Raw genomic sequence first — 20,373 nt, forward strand, 5'->3', positions numbered from 1 at the left:
ATTCGTAATGGAGATTATGCCAGCCACCCTGTCAAAGACAGGTTCTAATCAAATACGAGCCAACTAAATAAATAAAAAATAAAAAAATAATAATAACACCTGCTCTTAAATTTCGTATGATTCAATATTTCATTAAGCATGTACTACACCCTAGCAATTCAGAAATACAGTAAAGTACAAGTAAGACTACACAGAAATACAGAAATGTATAAGCGTTATTTCTTTCACTTAACCTGTTTATTTATGTATTCAATAAATTTGGAAGAGTTACACTCAACACAAATTTTTGTCGGAAGAGTTACACTGAGAACAATTTCTGCACAGACACCTGACTTTTATCACACAATATTTCTGCAAGCATGATAGAGCCTACACATGGACGGCACTCCACTAGCAAAGTCCCAACACGATACTCAGGTATTGGTGATGATGCTGCCCTTATCGGCAACAACGCACTAGCTTACTCACACACACACACACACACACACAGTTTACATTAACACACAACAATCTGCCAGCGTGGCCGCTAGTAGAGATTCAATACGGCAGACACGAGTACGACCAAGGTCCAGCTGATGACCTGTGAGGCTGCACCAGATCTGAAACAGATTGAAATCATTAAAAAAAATTACTCTGAAAAGCATTTGAGTTGATACAAAATAACTTTTCATATGCACATGCTTACCACCTAAACACATATAGTTAAAATTGAATGCACATATTACAAAGATGAAATTGGGTATGCTTTGTGAAAATACAATGGATTTTTATGCCAGTCGTGCCTCAGCAGATGAAAACAAGTATGTATGTACTATTTTTCAAGGAATAAGTGCAAGGTTAACTAGCCCTTATTTTTTTAAAAAAAATTGTAAGGCTTCATAAGTACATTTCACAATCGAGCTTGAAGAACAAGATAGCCAATATCCGTAATCTGGTTTTCATGAATGTTATGAAACATTAATTTGTTTAAATTGCGCACTTTTTCTAAATGTTGAACAATTTCTCTGGCCAAGTTATTTGCTTACGTGTATATGCTTTGAAAGCAAGGTCTACACATCAGGTTACAGCGGGAAAATATGAAGGCTAGAATAAACTTACATAGTTAAAAAAAAAATGCTCTTAACGTTGAACCTAAAATTAAAAAATATAATTTAAATTTAAGTTCTTTGTTGAACAGCCAAATAATGCTCCAAAACTCTGTATAACTAAAAGCGCAGGGTGCTATCTCTTCTTTTATTTTCGTAAAGACTATATCCTAAAATTATAGAAAATTTAAGACAAATTGATATCAAGCATCCCATTACTATTTTAATTTAATTATTATTATTAGTTGATATAGTTATTTTCGTAATGACTATAAGCTAAAATTTTTTGTATAAACTATATCCTAAAAGTAGTGATAGAAAATCTGTTACAAATCATATTGTTATTACTGATAGAAAATTTAAGATAAATGATATCAAGCATTCCACACTTTTAGTTACAGAATTGTGGTGCATTATTAGGCCGTTGGACAAAAAACTTAAACTTAAATTTCATTTTTTAATTTTTAGTTCATTCAACGATGAAAGCATTTTTTTTTTGTTTCTTTAAACTATAAGTTTATTTTATTCTTTTTAGTCTCACAATAATTCCATCTAGCCTTCACGGATAACTATAACATTAAGTAACTTTAAATCAGAGCATGTTAATTTTATAAACTATAACCTTTTCATAATATAATATAGCAGAAGTCGCTAAGGTAATATTTTAAAACATGCTCTGATTTTAAATTATAGTTATTCTTGAAGGCCAGATGGAATTATTTTATTTTGAGACTAAAAAAATATTATTTTAAAAATTAAGACAACAATGATATTAGCTTGCTAGTTAAAAAGTATGAAGAAATTAAATAACAAATATTTATGGTTTTTAAAAACTAATTTAAAGGAAGACTGATCTAAATTTGTGAGTTCTAGGTAAAATTAAAGCTCCTTACCATCTTTCAAGTATATGACTACTGACTTGAAATGCATGGCAGGGATATTCTTTATATTACATATACATTAACTGGGCACGGGATTTTCCTAAAATCAGCCTCCAAGGCGGGTTACAGGTGCGTTGAAGATTCTGGAGCTTTAACCCCTCCCCCAGCACATTTTCCACCACAACCCAACCTTTTGGATGGAAACACTCCAAACCAAAATTTTTAATTTTTTTGAAATTTTGAGTTATTAACTCCCCCTCCCCCTTGGGACACAGTCGACCCCGGGGAAAAATTCCACCATGCTCCAACCTCATGGATACACAAAAAGCATTAGCTCGAAATTAAGGTTTTTTTTGACCCTATGACTCCTCCCTCCAACTCCTCCTTATCAATAAGGTCTTAAGTTATTAAAATATTGTATTGTTAGAGGTTCTTTATATGTATGCAAAATTTCAAACCATTTGGATGCCGAAAAGTGGGTAAAAATAAATGGAAATATTTTATTACACAGTCCATAAATCAAGCTAATAAAAGCGTAGTAAAAATGTGTACCAAACTCCATTATTACCATCACCACTTTTCAGCTACATGTTTTTCTACTAAGGGGCTTAAGTACTTAGTCAGAGGTGTATTTGTGTTGGTGAGGCAGAATGACAAGTGTGAAGCTTGCTGGTGCTTCTAACGTGCTTTAGTGAGGCAGAATGACAAATGTGAAGCTTGCTGGTGCTTCTAATGTGCATTAGTGTGAGGGCTGATCGCGCATTGCCGGTGATTTCGAGATGTTAACTATGGGCGCCACCACGTGGAAGGGCACGTGGACCCGGCGGAGTCTCTCACTCAGGGCGTGACGTAGCCCAAGTGGGGACGAGTTACCAGCCCTTTCTATCCTAGCTACCCAGACCTGGCCCGCTCTAGGCGTCGGGCACGCCACACTCCTAGACTCACTCACCACGTGATTAAATAAGTACTCACTTTATATTTATTCTCCAGATTTAATTTCACTAACACGTCTCTCTACACGCCCGTTACACGTTACACATTACACGGTTAAAAAGCCTGAGGCACGAATCGGTTTAGGTGAAGGCATGGTCCACACACGTGGCCATGCTGCAAAGTATACTTATTACACGGTGATGAAAAAACTCGACTGAGACAATTAATTAATTAAACAGCCCGCTGGCCGAGAGCTGCCCCGAGGATGACGAGCGAAAGAGATTCAGAAATACTTAACGAGACAGAATTACTTGGTCAGTGCAGAACAAAGGTTGAAGTCCCCGGGGTGCTGGCGCGTCTGCTCTCGGTCAGTGATGAAGATCGACTGGGCTGAGCTCATCGCTCGCAGGTGGCAACATGGCGCCCTTCGCGCCAACACAATTACCGTTACTATATCCTACGATTCCGTGCCCCGGCGAAAGTTAAGCAAATTACAGATCAACATTAAAAAATATATAAAAATTACTGACAGTTTAAAGTTTGTTAATATCTACTTAATTAATGATAATTTATATAAAAACATTCCTACCCTCGTCCAAGTCCGTGCCTGTTCGGGTCCGCCCGGGCAACGTCTGTGGTTATTTCAAGTAACATATTTAAATTAAAGAAACCACAAGTAAATTGCACAACACTGGGGAAAAGATGAATAAAAACAAAAAAGGGTTTACAAATAATATTAACATAGCAATTTTAGGGATCGCCGCACTGCTTCTAAGCGCCCTCTTGTGGTAGTTCGTGGCGCGCAATTCAAACACACGACTACGTACATGGCGGTACAAATGCCGGGGAAGGGGAGAGGAATGTTGAGGAAACGGAGACTGACTAGGCTCATGGGGCGTAGCCCCGGCTGACGTCAATTGCCCCCCCCTCGAATAGCCGGTCATGTCGACGTTTCCGCTGGGTCGCCTGTGGGCGTGGTCGCCCCTTATCAACAACAGCTGTGCTTCCTCGCGATCCCTCGGGGTCGTAGCGTGTATCGCGGAGCCGGAACTGGGTCTTGTGACGCCCGGTCTCCCCTCTCTTCCCGCGGTGTTTCGTCTTCCTGCGGTTCGGTTACTGTCACCCTGAACGTGGAGTCTGCCAACGAGTAATGCAGCGGCCATAATGGCTCGTCCGGCGAACCCGGCCTACTCTCTACTTCCTCCGGCCACCTTATCAGTGGTTGGGATGTCGACTGGCCCTCCGTCACTCCGGGCGTGTCCCTGAGAAATCCCCTGAAAGGCGAGACGTCACTCCCCGAGTCTTCGAACAGCCGCCTCGGCCGGACATCTGTGACTGCGAGGGGCGTCGCCTGTCCCGCCCCCAGGTCCGGGAAGCCTCTGAACCCGCCCCCGTCTGTTGGGGTGGACGTGACCAGCTGTGCGGCCGCCCTCCCGTCTGTCTCGTCCGCCGCCTCCGTCTCTTCCTGCCCCGTCTCCGCTCCGTCACGTCTCGTTCCCGTCTCTTCCGCCCCGCCCGCCGCCTCCGTCTCTTCCTGCCCCGTCTCCGCCTCGTCCGCCGCCTCCGTCTCTTCCTGCCGCGTTCCTGCTCCGTCACGTCTCGTTTCCGTCTCTTCCGCCCCGTCCGCCGCCTCCGTCTCTTCCTGCCCCGTCTCCGCCTCGTCCGCCGCCTCCGTCTCTTCCTGCCGCGTTCCTGCTCCGTCACGTCTCGTTTCCGTCTCTTCCGCCCCGTCCGCCGCCTCCGTCTCTTCCTGCTCCGTCTCCGCCTCGTCCGCCGCCTCCGTCTCTTCCTGTGCCAAGCGCACATCGTCCCGGTGATATTTCGCGGCCCGGCCTGAGGGTAACTTTATCACGACCGCCGTGGGCCCCGCCTTGACCACCGCCACCGGGCCAAACCACTTTGGCGCCAGGCCGGCGCAGAAGTTGCGTCGGCCGGAGGAGAGGGGGTGGAGCCTCGCGTAAACCAGCTGGCCTGGTTTCAGTTCAGGGGGCGGGCGGGTCGTCTCGGGTGTGCGTTGTGCTTGGTAAGCTGCCTGGTTACGTCGCGCCCTATCGTGCGTCTCGGCCAATCGCCTCAGGCGTCCTTCGGGGCTCTCTACGTCCGGGTCCGTTTGTTGTTGCCGCACGTGATATTCCCCGGGGAGGGTGAGGTTCCGCCCCTGGACCATGGTGGCTGGTGTTTCGCCGGTTGCCGCGTTCACCCGTCGCCGGATGCAGTACAGAACGTCCGGGATGTGCGTGTCCCATTGGGCGTGGTCATCCGCGAGCCTCAACCGCAGTTGAACCTTCACCTCTTGGTTGCGTCGTTCCGTGGGGTTCGCGCGGGGGTGGTACACGGGGGTGGTGTGTAGGATTACCCGCCATTTTCTCCCCAGCTGCGCCCACCGGCGCCCGACAAATTGGGTGGCATTGTCCGACAACAGGACCCGGGGGTACCCCCACCTAGGAAAAAACTCCGTTTCCAGGCTGCGTGCAATGGTGCCGGCGCGGATGTTCGCCAGGGGGTAGGCCTCCACCCAACGCGTGTAGCAGTCTGTCACCACCAACAAAAATCTTTTCCCTCGGGGCGTGCGGGGATATGGTCCCATTAGGTCCATGGCGACTGTATGGAATGGCTCGGTGGGCTGCCTGGGTACCTGCTGGGCTGTCCCGTCGGTGCGGCGCGCCTTGTGCCTCTGGCAATGTTTACATCTCCTCACGCAGTCCCGTACAAACTTGTTTACCCCTGGCCAGTAGAACTGTTCCCGCAGATCGCGTCGCGTCTGGTCTGCGCCGGGGTGTCCGGCTAGCCTGTTCACGTGATACATGTCAAACACCTCCCGGCGGGTGGCGGCTGGCGCGAACGTCCGCCATTGGCCAGCTGTCCCCTTAGGTCGCGCCTGCAGTGTCCCGTCCAATACACGGTAGCCTTCACATTCTCCGCTCCCGCAACGGCGCACGATCTCCTGTGTGTCTGTGTCCGTGAGTTGGGCCGCTCGCACGTAGGCGTCTAAGTCATCAAGCTCCGCGCCTGGCGGTAATGTCGGTGTGACGTTAAGGTTTAGGGCACACAATGCGGCTTGGGTTGTCGGGGTGCGCGGGGTCCTGGGTATGCGCCCGCTGGGTGGTGGCAAAAGCTCCTCCCACTCCGCATCGTCACAGGCTGTGACGGTGACGTCCGGATCTCGCGACAGCTCGTCCGCTAGTTCGTTCTGTTTTCCCGGTACATGCTCGACTTCGAAATCTAAGGCCTGTAGAAGCATGGCCCAACGCGTCAGCTTCGAACGTCGCCCCTGCATCGTGGCCAGCCATTTGAGACATTGGCTGTCAGTTCTCAGTACGAATTTCTGCCCCTCCAGGTGTGGGCGGTAGCGTCTGAGGGCCCAAACTACGCCTAGACACTCACGCTCGTTCACGCTATACCGCTGCTCGACGTCGCCGAACTTGGCGCTTGCATATTCAATCACCCGAGGCTCGCCGTCGTCGCCGAGTTGTAACAGGATGGCCCCGATGCCCTTCTCGCTCGCGTCTGTTTGTACGATCAGGGGTCTGCCTGGGTCCAGCCGCGCGAGTAAGTGGCACTGTTGAAATCTGCGTTTTAGCTCGTCAAAAGCGTTCTGGGCTTCCACGGTCCACCTGAACGGACGTTTGGGTGACAGCTGTTCTGTCATCGGCGCCGCTACTACCGAGAACTCTGGGACGAAGGCTCGCAGCCAGTTAGCTAGCCCCAAGAACTTTTGCAGTTGCTTGCGCGTGCGTGGGGGCTCCTTGTTGATAATTACACTCAGCTGTTTTTCCGTGGGTCGGTTTCCGTCCGCGTTAACCACTAAGCCCAGGAAATCTAGTTCTGTGGTCCCCAGGTGGCATTTTTCGCGATTGCATGTCAGACCATGGCTCGCCAGGCGTTCCAAGACTAATGCTAAATGATGCGCATGTTCTTCCCACGTCTGAGACCAAACAATTATGTCGTCCAGATACGCGGCCGCAAACTTGCCCGAGTAGTTGTCTAAGACCCGTGTCATCATCCCTTGGAAGGTAGCGGGGGCGTCCTGTAGGCCGAATGGCATCGCGCAAAACTGAAATCTCCGCCCGTCTGGGGCTGTGAACGCCGTCTTGGGTCGGTCCGCCGGACGTATCGGCACCTGCCAATACCCAGATTTTAGGTCGAGGGAAGAAAATATCTTGGCGTTACCCAGGCCTGAAAGTGTGTCGGCCATGTTCAGCAGGGGGGGTGGGGCATTAATTGTCACTCTATTGATAGGTTTGAAATTGACACAGAAGCGTAGTTTCCCGTCTTTTTTTTCTGCCAACACGACCTGGAAATTATACGGACTTTCGCTAGGCTCAATTATCCCGTCATGCAACATGTCCTGAACCTGGTCTAGGATGGTCTGTTTACCAACGTGGCCGTAGCTACCGGGTGGGATAAACATTGGCTCGTGAGGATGGGTCGGGATGGCATGCTCAGCTATGGTGGTACGTTTCAGCGGGTCCGCGGACGCAAACACATTACACTGATGATCGAGGACCTGCTGGATGGTAGCACGAAACTCGGGGGGAACTCCGTGCTGGAACTCGTCGAGACTGACCTGGTTTACTGCTGGTGGAGTAGGCTTACCCAGCCCGTGGATGGTCCGCCGCCCCTGGGTGCCGACGTGGACGCAGCCGGCCCGGATGTCGATGGCTGCGTGCTGCTCGTAGAGCCAGGGTAGCCCCAGAATGACGTCATCACGTAACTGCTCCACCACCAGCGCCGTCGTGACGGACCGTTGGTCCCGCACGTCCACCTCCAGCGTCGCGACGCCCTGGGTGTAGCAGGCGTCCCCCGTGGTAGCCAGCTGGAGTTGGCCCGGGTGGTACTCGAAGTTGTCACGGCCAATCACGCGTGCCGCCACACAGTTGTGGCTGGCGGCGGTGTCAACAAGCGCGTGGACTGCGCGCCCGTTGACAACCACCGGAATGCGCAACAGGTCGGCCTCCGCCGCTCCCACGTGACCCAGGAGAGGCCCCGCCGCCGTAGGTCTGTTGTTGTTAGGTGAGGCGGGGGAGGTGGGCTGTCTTAGCGCGCCGCCCCCTGCCGTCCGTTTCCCGACGGCTGCTGCGCCGCGAAGTCAGGCCGGAACTTGTTCCTCACCGGGCAGTTCTCGTGCCAATGGAACGTGCCTGGTGGACACGTGTGGCACTGAGGTGGTGGGCTGCCGCCGGTAGTCCGTCTCCGCCATGTCAGCTGCGCGTGGCCGCTCGGTCCGGGTTCGTCGCGCCTAGCTTGGTCTCGGGTGGGCACCGTGTAGGGCACCAGCGCCTTGGTGTCGGCGGGCGTCGTGTCTTCCTGCTTGGTGCTCAGGGTGGCGTGGATCCTGGTCGGTCTGACAGCTCGTAGGTCCTGCTCTAAGACGCGCGCCTGTTGGACGAACTCCTCTGCCGGACGCCGCGTCATCGGGCGTAAATACGGGCGAAATTCCGGGCGCATCAGCTCAACTACCCGCTCCAGCACTCCGGTAGGTTCTTCTCCGGGAAACAGCCGCTTGTACAGACGTATTTTTTTCATGATAAACGCCTCCGCCGCCTCCGTCGCGCCTTGCTCGAGACAATACAGCTCCGTCCGCACTCTCATCTCTGTCTTCACGTCCGCGAATCTGGCCTCGAACAATCTCGCGAACTCGGTCCACGGCATGTCATACTCCTGGACGATCTGCCACCACGTCTTGGCGTCGCCTTTGAGCGCGGTGCTCACCCTGTTCGCCCACTCACACTCCGGCACTCCGTAGCGATTCAGGCGTTCCCGACACGCGTGTACAAATCTCCGCGGATCGTCGCTGGTTCTGCCCGCAAATTCCGGTAGCTCCACGTGTCCTATGAGAGGTACCCTGCTCCGTGGTGTGTCGGCGGCGTCTCTCACCGGGCTGCGGCCTGACGGGCCCGCTATTCTCACGTGGTGGCACCACTGGCACGTGTACCACCCGTCTTGAAAGGAGATTATTTCGGACTTCGCGAAACACGCCGTGTGCTTGAACGCGCGACAGTTCCGGCACCAGCCTCCCTCCCGCGTCTTGCCCTCACACTCCGCATCCGTGCACTTCCCGTGTCCCGCCTCAAACTGATCCGCCCGTTCTGCCTGCTCGTGGTTCGGCTGCGCTTCATACTGTCCTACGCACACGCACGTGTCCGTCCACGAAGAAATCGCCGTCCCGCTCACCTGGCGCGGTCGCGCGCACATAACACAATATAAGCTATTCTTTTGAAACAACTCACTTGCCTTAATCGCGCCCGGATTTTTGTCAAGTCCGTGGTTGTCCGACATGGTCGTGTGGTGGTGAGGCCGGTCGATTGCCCCTCTTCCCTTCGCTACGCGACGCGACGCGGATGGCGGTACACACACACACTGACCTGGCCCGGCTGCTGTTGTCGCGAGGAATGCGGCCACCTGGCTGCTCGCAGCGAATTCCTGGAAGCGCGCGGCCGGCTGGTCACGTGGCCGGCGCGCCAGAGTCCCGCTATGCGCTCCGCGCGAACAATAGTTCCAGCGCGAACTTTAGTTCCGCGTGCTCCGCGTAACAACCGCCTATCTCACACGCTCGTACAGGTCTGGTTTTCGCGGAAGATGTAACTCGCCCCACGCTCTTGGGCGCCATTTGTGGGCTGATCGCGCATTGCCGGTGATTTCGAGATGTTAACTATGGGCGCCACCACGTGGAAGGGCACGTGGACCCGGCGGAGTCTCTCACTCAGGGCGTGACGTAGCCCAAGTGGGGACGAGTTACCAGCCCTTTCTATCCTAGCTACCCAGACCTGGCCCGCTCTAGGCGTCGGGCACGCCACACTCCTAGACTCACTCACCACGTGATTAAATAAGTACTCACTTTATATTTATTCTCCAGATTTAATTTCACTAACACGTCTCTCTACACGCCCGTTACACGTTACACATTACACGGTTAAAAAGCCTGAGGCACGAATCGGTTTAGGTGAAGGCATGGTCCACACACGTGGCCATGCTGCAAAGTATACTTATTACACGGTGATGAAAAAACTCGACTGAGACAATTAATTAATTAAACAGCCCGCTGGCCGAGAGCTGCCCCGAGGATGACGAGCGAAAGAGATTCAGAAATACTTAACGAGACAGAATTACTTGGTCAGTGCAGAACAAAGGTTGAAGTCCCCGGGGTGCTGGCGCGTCTGCTCTCGGTCAGTGATGAAGATCGACTGGGCTGAGCTCATCGCTCGCAGGTGGCAACATGGCGCCCTTCGCGCCAACACAATTACCGTTACTATATCCTACGATTCCGTGCCCCGGCGAAAGTTAAGCAAATTACAGATCAACATTAAAAAATATATAAAAATTACTGACAGTTTAAAGTTTGTTAATATCTACTTAATTAATGATAATTTATATAAAAACATTCCTACCCTCGTCCAAGTCCGTGCCTGTTCGGGTCCGCCCGGGCAACGTCTGTGGTTATTTCAAGTAACATATTTAAATTAAAGAAACCACAAGTAAATTGCACAACACTGGGGAAAAGATGAATAAAAACAAAAAAGGGTTTACAAATAATATTAACATAGCAATTTTAGGGATCGCCGCACTGCTTCTAAGCGCCCTCTTGTGGTAGTTCGTGGCGCGCAATTCAAACACACGACTACGTACATGGCGGTACAAATGCCGGGGAAGGGGAGAGGAATGTTGAGGAAACGGAGACTGACTAGGCTCATGGGGCGTAGCCCCGGCTGACGTCAAGTGAGTCAGAATGACAAGTGTAAAGCTTGCTGGTGCTTCTAATGTGCATTAGTGAGGCAGAATGACAAGTGTAAAGCTTGCTGGTGCTTCTAATGTGCATTAGTGAGGCAGAATGACAAGTGTGAAGCTTGCTGGTGCTTCTAATGTGCATTAGTGAGGCAGAATAAGTGTAAAGCTTGCTGGTGCTTCTAAAGCGGTACATCCTCTAAGTGTAAAGCTTTGGACTAGCAGGCAGTCTTCTCATCAAACATACTGCAACTATGTAATTTGTGTGTTAAACATAATATTATATTGCAGAGAAATGGAGATTAAGATGTACTATAATTCTCTCGAGTGCTTTCAAGAATCTTTTTTCAGGTTTTTTAATACCTACATATCATTCTGAAAACATGCATTTTGGCCAGTTTCACGCTCCTAAAAATACAGTCTAATAACATAATCTGGAAACAGAGCTACTTAACCGACCACTGTTTTTAAATCTCATGATATTTTCTGAAGCTTCACACACTCTATGAGAGCACAGGTAGGTGGGGCACTTATAATGTGACTTGCATGCTTTTGTGCAGAAAAATCTCTGGGACATCAATGTGTCTGATTATCAAGGCTCGGTCAGCCACGGTGAGTTCATTATTTCATTTTCTCGTTATTACTATTAATCAAGGGATTTTTTTTATGAGTTGATTCTGATAGATCTCTTGCATTTGTTGTTGGGCTACAAATTTTTTCACCAGATATTTATTTACTTAACGTTGTCTTCGAGCTGTGGAAGGTCGCGCAATGGGCCGGTAAATTCTCAAATCATCAGTATTCGAAAGATTATATATTCGAGGAAAAAAATTGAAAGAAAATTATTGGAGTAAATAAAGTATTTAAAAAATTCAACACTGACAATTCTGAAGTATACTAGGTCTATTCTATTAATTTCCACCAAGATGTACATTTGATATGCAATTACGTAAATTAATAAAATTATAATAGTTATTGACTTTGGAATATTAGTAAGTGAAACAATTAAGGAGTTGAATGTTTTAACACCTAATTAACATTTTTCATTTTTTGTACATTTTTTATAATTTTTGACCCTTGACACATAGATTTGGATTCAAGGGGTATATTCAAGGTATTCTTTGATATTTTAATTTGAGATTTGGATTCAACGAAACTGGGATTTGAGCCCTTACTTATTTACAGTAAATGACATTAAACAAAAATAATGACAAGAAATTGAAATAAGCAAAATACTGTGTGAGACCGAGCTGTAGTTCTCAAGTACACTGGTATCCCAACAATACCTACTGATGACAAGAATCTGTTCACATCATTCCCTTCCGACAATGTCCCTGGGTAACACACAGTCCAGGACGGCCAAACTGTCTCAGAGAGATACTGGCAGGGATGCTTCTAACATTTTAAAATTAAAGTTTACTTTAAAGTTAGATCATAAGCAAAAACCTGCACTCAATAAGCAATAAAAATGTGTTGTGTGTTACACTCCAATAAAATAACTTTTTAAAAAAGGTCAAGTTCTGCAATAGTAATAAATGTGTGAAACTATTAAATGGGACTGATATGTTTATTAACAATGGCTGAAATTAATTTTTTTTTAAATCGTAATTCACGAGCTTGAACATTTCAGAGTCATTCAAACTTGCTAATGAAGGTGTGATTAACCTAGATGCTGCCTTGACAGATAGTTAACAGTTTGCAAACACGCGGTGAGATGCGACGTAGGAACAATATTTACAATGCATTACAGCTGAAAAATTACAGCACCCTTAGAGTCTGCCTTTCCTCTCCACCCACCACAAGAAAACCATCTCATGGTAAATGTTATGTATTTAGGTTAAGATATTTTGTATGACAAGGTTGGCATTATCTGGGTTAAGATAGTTGTGTTGTCTGGTTGGTATTATGTATGTGACAGTTGAACTGTAGCCATGTTTGTGAAAGGGAACCTAGAATGTTAAGAGTTGTGTCTTTAATAAATAAAGACATGTGCAGAACATAATAATGGCGACGAGGTAAACCGGTACAGACGCGATGCCTGCAGTGTGTGTAATCGACGATTGTGCGGTTAAGGGATGATCGAAAACATGGCGCTTTTTCAATCCTTTGGCGAATTCGTTCCGGGACGAGACACGTGGCGAACATATTCAGAGCGCCTACAGTTTTATTTTGTGGCTAACCACATAACGAAGGACGAGGAGAAACGAGCGATTTTTTTTACAGTATGTGGCACCGAAGTGTACGATTTAGTGACTTCATTAATAGCGCCAAAATCAACTCTAGAAGTAGCGATCGCCGATGTGCTTGCTCTGCTGACGAACCATTTTGAGCCGAAACCTAGTGAAATTGTCGAGACATTCAAGTTTCATAGAAGGGATCAAGGGGATGGCGAGTCGATCTCGCAGTATGTGGCAGAGCTGCGGCGATTATCGGTACATTGTAATTTCTCAGATCTCGAAAGGATGTTACGAGATCGCCTCGTGTGTGGTGTGCGGGATAAGATGCTGCAGCATGCCCTCCTTGCCAAACCTAAATTGACTTTTAAGGATGCGATGGATATGGCAATTGCAGCAGAAATGACTGGGCGTAATGTGTCTGATATAAGGGGTAGTGTGGAAGAAGTCTCGGAAGCATTGCATAAAGTGACGGTGAGTGGAACCAAGACGGTGCACCAGTTGGACAAAGGGCAAGGGGCAAGAAAAAAGTCACCAGAGGAAAGGATTTGCTGGAGATGTAACGGTGAACACTCCCCAGAACAGTGTTGGCACTGCCGCACCATTTGTAACTTTTGTTCTAAGCAAGGTCATTTGGAACGGGCTTGCATTGCGAAAAAGAAGGGACTTACGAAAACAAAGAAAGACAGGCAGGGTTGGCATGATCGTAGTGGCACAAGTAAACCTGGTCGAGAAGGTACAAGTAAAACTTACAAAATGTCTGATCAGGTGGAACTAGAAGAGTCGGAAGAATCACCGATTTATAGTCTGTATAGGACCACAGCTAATGCGCAGCCAAAACCACCAATGCTAATGGAGCTCAAGTTAAATGGTAAAATACATAAGATGGAAATTGACTCAGGTGCAGGCCACACTATCATTAGTTGGGATACATTCAAGCAGTTATGGCCTGAGAACCCGCAGTTAAATGAGACTAAACTGGTGCTACAGACGTGGTCAAAAGAGAGGCTGAGAGTATTAGGGTCATTAGAAGCAGAGGTCAAGACTAGTAATACTGAAGCCAAACTGCCGCTGCTGGTTGCTGAGGGACGAGGACCGAGTTTGTTAGGGAGAAACTGGTTTGAGCCACTTGGTATATATGTCCACGGTGTTCATGCAGTCACACAAGATGAGGTATGTAAAATGTTAAACCAACATCCACGAGTTTTTGATAATGCAGAGTTAGGCCACTATGTAGGGCCTCCAGTGACTATAGAGTTACAGCCAGATGTGAAGCCGATATTCAAGAAAAGTCGTGTGGTGGTCTTCGCGTTGCGAGACAGAGTGGGTGAAGAAATTGACAGGTTAGTGGAAAGAGGGGTTTATGAACCTGTAACACATTCTGCATGGGCCACTCCCATTGTACCAATCCGTAAAGCAGATGGATCAGTACGCATCTGTGGGGACTACAAATGTACTGTGAATAACGTTTGCAAAACTAGTGTGTATCCGCTTCCCACAATAAATGAAGCATTTGCTAACCTAACGGGTGGGACTATATTTACAAAGTTAGACCTAGAGGACGCATATCTGCAGCTTTCAGTTGATGAGGCAACCTCTGAGGTGCTGACAGTAAATACAATGAAGGGGCTTTTTAAGGTGAAGCGACTACCATTCGGTGTTAGTAGTGGTCCAGCAATTTTTCAGCGACAAATGGAGATGATGTTGGCTGGGATAGATGGGGTAGTGGTATTGTTAGATGATATTTTAGTTACTGGAAGAAATGCAGAGGAACACTGGCAGCGGGTACATGAGGTCTTGGGAAGGATAGATAGGGCAGGACTGCGGCTGAAAAAGTCAAAATGCAGGTTTGCTGTACACAGTGTGGTGTTTTTGGGGTACAGAATTGATGAGGAAGGTGTGCATCCAACACAGGAGAAGATCGAAGCGATCCACAAGGCTCCAGAACCGACATCCCGTAAAGAGCTTCAGTCATTTCTGGGTCTTTTGAACTTTTACGAGAGGTTCCTGAAGGATAAAGCTTCTGTACTAGAACCCCTTCACCGCTTATTGGATCATGGGACCCTTTGGAAATGGACCCATGAACATAGTGAGGCGTTTGGCAAAGCGAAAGAACTGTTGCAGTCGGATGTGGTGCTGACACACTATGATCCACAAAAGCGTCTCATTCTCACCTGTGATGCTTCGGAATATGGAGTGGGCGCAGTCTTAGCCCATGTAATGGAAGATGGGTGTGAGGCACCTATTGCTTTTGGATCACGAACCTTGCATAAGCAGGAAAGAAACTACTCACAACTGGATAAAGAAGCACTAGCTATTATGTTTGGAGTCACGAAATTCCGCCAGTATGTGACAGGAAGACCATTTATTATTGTGAGCGACCATAAGCCCTTACTGCGCCTATTGGATCCCACTAAGCAAACACCAGACATACTGTCTCCCCGGCTGTTGCGTTGGAGTTTGTGGCTAGCCATGTACGACTACCAGCTAGTTCACAAGGCAGGGACCAAGATTGGCCATGCTGATGCATTGAGCCGGTTGCCTATGCAGTCAGAGATGTTTAAAATTCCAGTAGTGGGTGATGTGTTGATGCTGGAAGAAATGTCAGACTTGCCAGTAAGAGCAGACAAAATAGCACAAGATACAGAAGAGGATCCGACACTAGCTCAAGTTAAACAAAACACTTGTATGGGTTGGCCAGAGGGAGATGTTGCAGAAGATCTTCGTCCATATGTTCGTCGTAAAGAACAATTGTCTGTCTACAAAGGTTGCATCTTGTGGGGGAACCGTGTGATTATTCCGCCATCTTTAAGGCCACAATTGTTACAGGTACTGCATGCAGCACATGATGGAGTTGTCAGGTCCAAGGCGTTAGCCCGCAGCTACATGTGGTGGCCTAAGATGGACACCGACATTGAAGCAATTGTTGGACAATGTGTGGAATGTCAGCAGCAACGAGCAAACCCCCCAAAAGTGAAAGACGTTTCTTGGATTGCAGAAACAAAACCATGGCAAAGAATACACATAGATTTTTTTGGCCCATTTCAAGGGCAAGTATTCCTGATAGTTGTTGATGCATATTCCAGGTGGCCAGAAGTCAGGAGGGTGCAGTCTATGACCTCTACATCAGTCATCAGAGAACTTAGAGACATATTCAGCTCACATGGCCTACCACATAGTATAGTGAGTGACAATGGAACAGCTTTTGTGTCTGCGGAAATGAGAACTTTTCTAACAAAGAATGGGATTCGACTAATACGAACAACACCTTTTCACCCATCTACAAACGGCCAGGCTGAAAGAATGGTACAAACTATTAAAGGGAAACTTAAGAAGCTTTCGAGTGGTGATTGGCAAACAAGATTGGCTCGTATGCTGTTTTCTTTGCGGACAACACCCTGTACAGTGACTAACAAGACGCCATCAATGCTGCTGATGGGTAGGTCATTGCGTACAACATTGGAACAGATACACCCAAAGGCTTGTGAGGATCGTCAAACTTTGAACATCCCTGAAACGGTGAGATGTTTTGATGTTGGAGATCCAGTACTGTACAGGAATCACAGTGGGGCTAAAAAATGGCTGTTGGGAGTCATCAAGGCAAAGGAAGGGCCCTTGACATATGTAGTGTCAAGTAGTAGTGGACAATCATATAGGCGTCACACTGATCAGTTACTCCGAAGAGCATGGCCACAAGTTGCGGAGGGTTATTCAAAAGGGGAGATGTCTAGCATCGCAGTCAATTCGGCTGGCCAGAGACAAGGGGATAATAGCAAGGATGTGGCAGTGGTACACTGGAAGCCTGGCTGTTCAGCTAAAGGGTCAAGACCAAGATCACCACTCCGAGAACAAGCACCACCTCCTGAGGTTCAAGACTGGGAACCTTTCAGAGGTTTCGCAGAGTGTCCTTCAGCACTACCATCTCGAGCGCAGACACCATCTATAGGGGTAGAAGAATCCAAAGACATGTTGGCATCCAGGATGGGAAAGGGCTGTCGTCGGCAACAAGATAATGAGACACTTAGAACTTCAAAGAGAGTAACACGATTACCAAACAGACTAAATGATTTTGTAGTGTACTAAGTTAAGGGGAAAGATATGTTATGTATTTAGGTTAAGATATTTTGTATGACAAGGTTGGCATTATCTGGGTTAAGATAGTTGTGTTGTCTGGTTGGTATTATGTATGTGACAGTTGAACTGTAGCCATGTTTGTGAAAGGGAACCTAGAATGTTAAGAGTTGTGTCTTTAATAAATAAAGACATGTGCAGAACATAATAGTAAACAAACAAGGGATAGAGAGGCAGAAACACGCCACCTTGGATTTACTAATTTTTCATAGTTCTCTATTGAAAATTCACTTTCATTAAGACTGAGACTAGACATGAATAAAAATTTTCGAGACTGTGAAAGCATGACATGATAATGATAATATTTTTACAGCCGTAGACAAATGAAATTAACGCTGACAACCCAATGACTTCACAGAGGAATCCATTGGTTACAGCCACTCATTGTTAACTTAAATATTCCATACTACCATTTGTTAACAAGGCCAAATTTTCATTTGAACACTATAATCGGTTGTTATGGTCAAAAACAATTAGATCATTTGTCTCCATACACACACACACCAACATTCATACCAACACACAAATACACACACATATATTTCTTTTTCTGGTAGTGCTCCTACATTAGGTATGAAACCAGTAAACAACTGAGTACAGGAACTGTTAAAGTGTAAGTTGAAAGGCATACACTAAAGCCAAAGATAGTTTCTAGGTAAGATTATCTCGAACCAAATAACTTGTGTAACAATAATAATCAAATTTACAACGGCCCTGAGCACCAACTTGAGATCTGAGTCCGCCGACCCCCGAGCAAGAAAGTTTCCCCAATTCTGATACAGACATATCGTGACCATGTTAAACTCTTTAAGAAATTAATTTATAACAATAACACATTTCCAAGAATTGTTGAATACAGAAAAAAATCTTCACAGAAACTGAATAAAAATATACTAGTATTTAAAATTTGTGTCCTTAAAAAATCTCATGTAATCTTTCAATTAAATTAATTTTCACACTAGCTCTTAAAATAAAATAAAAAATAAAACCTATTTTAAGTATGTAAATGCTATATACAGACATTTGTGTCTCAACCTGTCTAGTTTAAATGCCTTATGTTTTGGTACTAAATAAGCAAAAAGCAAATTTCCCAACATTTTCCAGCCAAGCGGTAACAAATTCATCACATGAGGTATGAAGCGTTGCACCACGTCATCTGTAGCTGCACCTCCCATCTTGTTACAAGCTCCTGAGCTGAAATCTGTGGTTCCATCTTGGGTCAAAGAATGGTCTAGCTTGTTTTTGAAATTATATCACACCTTAATTCAATTAGGCGGACAGTGCTTCACTATTTATTGGGTTTGGATGTCTGGAGTGGCACTAAATTATAGAGGTGAAAATTTAATGAGCCTACGCATAGTAAATATGTCTAACAATTTTATGTATGGAACGCACGTACACCTCTCGTGGGATTTTTTTTCGCACCAAACAAAACCCAACCCAGCGTTGATAGAAATGCAAATTAATACTTTACATACGGCTCTGAAACTGTTTTACTTTCGCCTGCACTGTTATTTGCTCTTCCTTGCAGCGTCTCGGTTGTAATTTCACTTGCGCCATGATTCGTTGTTATTTGCGTTGTTCCATCACTGAAACAAACGACGGTTCATTCCAAGGTTTTGGTATACAGAAACGTTGAGAAATGGATACTGGAACATGTAAATGCTTCAGATCACTCCAAATCCAAACCCAGCGTTGTTTTGACTTATGAAAGTTCTTTTCCCTGTGTATAAAAATCATTAAAAATATTATTTAAACCTTATTGTTATATATTATTTGAGTTCTCTTTAAAAATTTCATCAATTAGTTAATTACAATATGAAATAATACCATTTTGTCTCGTTACAGCTACATTCCTTAGTTCTGGATTCATTATTTGGTTCTTGTTTATGGCTTCACAAAGTTTTAAAAACACTTTAACCCTAAAGATTCCAAAAACTTTTAAAGTTTTATACTGCTATTGTGAAGTGCGTCATGTACAAGCATGACTGGCTCTAAATATAGCAGCACTAAAACAGACCATTTACATAAAGCTGTAAAACCCAGATTTCTTTATTTTCCAATGAGCACGAACTGCATTTCATACTGTGTCTCGCCAATATATCAGTAAATTATAGTGCGTCGATTTTACCCTTTTTTTAAATAAACTATTTAAGTTGCTATTTATTTTATGACGAAACATTACACTGATATTTTATTTTCTAAGAAACCAAATATTTATATATTATGCAAAACTGTACGTTTTGCCTAAAAGTATTAATTAGCATATGTCTTTACAAATGCATTAATGAGCATGCTGAGCTATGAAGTGTACATTCTTCAGTTCCGCAACTCGTGGCCAATCGGATGGCTTGAATACTTCTCTCCATCTGAAAGCTTGCAAAGATTAAACTTTAGACATAAAAAGAAATTACCTATAACTTTTGAAATATTTGGAAGGTAATGCCAGTCAACTCACATTTGTCTTGGAAGCCACTGAAGTTGTTTTATTCGTTTAGTCGTTTTCATATCATTGTTTGTATTGTGTTAAAATATATTTTGAAATTTAAGTTTTAAAAGAAATATCAATAGTATAGACAAGAACAAACCCATTAACTATTAACTCATACAATTATTATCGTACCTGATTTTTGAGGACAATGAACCAAAGAAGCCATAACTCAGAAAATGTAATATGCGAGAGTGCCGAAATCTTTCGGCTTTTCAGACCTCAACATTTCCAAAAGCAACCTAACTGCGGCTATAAATTAAAATAAAGTACTTGTATAATTCTATAGACCATCTCACTCTTCGATTGCAGTACATAGCTTATGGGTTGCACTGTTTCGAAATCTCTAACTCATTTCGATTTCAGGAAATACATTTCTTTGGAATTCTGATTGCCCAAGTAGCACTTATTAGAACTTATATCGTGATTTATAATATTTTATACTATAATGCTTATTACCATGTAACTACATATGTACATTTTTTTAATACTCCAACTTACTCCAAGAAACTGTTCACACACATTCATGGTAAGAATTCATACGATAATTTTAAAATGAACTTAATTAAGAAATAAATATTAACACATACCTTTTAATCACTATAGCTACTGCTAACCAAAGTTGACCAAAACTTCCTTAATTGCATTGTTCTCATTCATGTTTTTTGAAAAATACTCAAATACTTTCAATATAATCATGCGCTCCCTCCCTTGTAGCCTACCAATGTAGTTTATTTTTGGTTTTACACTTATCATAGTATACATTTATATAATTCACACAAAGGCAGAAAATAGAAATCAAATATATAAATAAATAACCCATCAAAATATAACTGTAACAAGCTACCGGACATAATGTGTTGCTTAGTCGCGAGATATAGAACCAACTGGCAGACTGGTATCCAGAAATGCACGCCAGAGGAAATAGCTGAACTAAGGAATTACAGCAATTTAGGAGC

At 45.4% G+C, this 20,373-nt stretch overlaps 1 protein-coding gene across 8 annotated transcripts in view; it reads right to left on the reverse strand.

Annotated features, from left to right (window-relative positions):
* Positions 1–215: 215 nt before the first annotated feature.
* LOC134532664 (uncharacterized) overlaps positions 216–20,373 on the reverse strand; it is a 60,670-nt gene continuing 40,512 nt past the window's right edge. For 6 of the 8 annotated variants that reach the window (XM_063369340.1, XM_063369344.1, XM_063369341.1 and 3 more), the window contains 2 exons: positions 18,405–18,515; positions 216–599 (listed from right to left, as the gene is read on the reverse strand). In XM_063369340.1, coding sequence (XP_063225410.1) covers positions 527–599; positions 18,405–18,515 — 184 coding nt within the window. In that variant the 3' untranslated portion in view covers positions 216–526. The remainder of the gene's footprint in view (positions 600–18,404; positions 18,516–20,373) is intronic. The other 2 variants (XM_063369346.1, XM_063369347.1) reach the window with 1 other exon arrangement.

The sequence above is a fragment of the Bacillus rossius genome, chromosome 6, assembly GCF_032445375.1.
Source record: "Bacillus rossius redtenbacheri isolate Brsri chromosome 6, Brsri_v3, whole genome shotgun sequence".
NCBI classification, from domain to species: Eukaryota; Metazoa; Arthropoda; class Insecta; order Phasmatodea; family Bacillidae; genus Bacillus; species Bacillus rossius.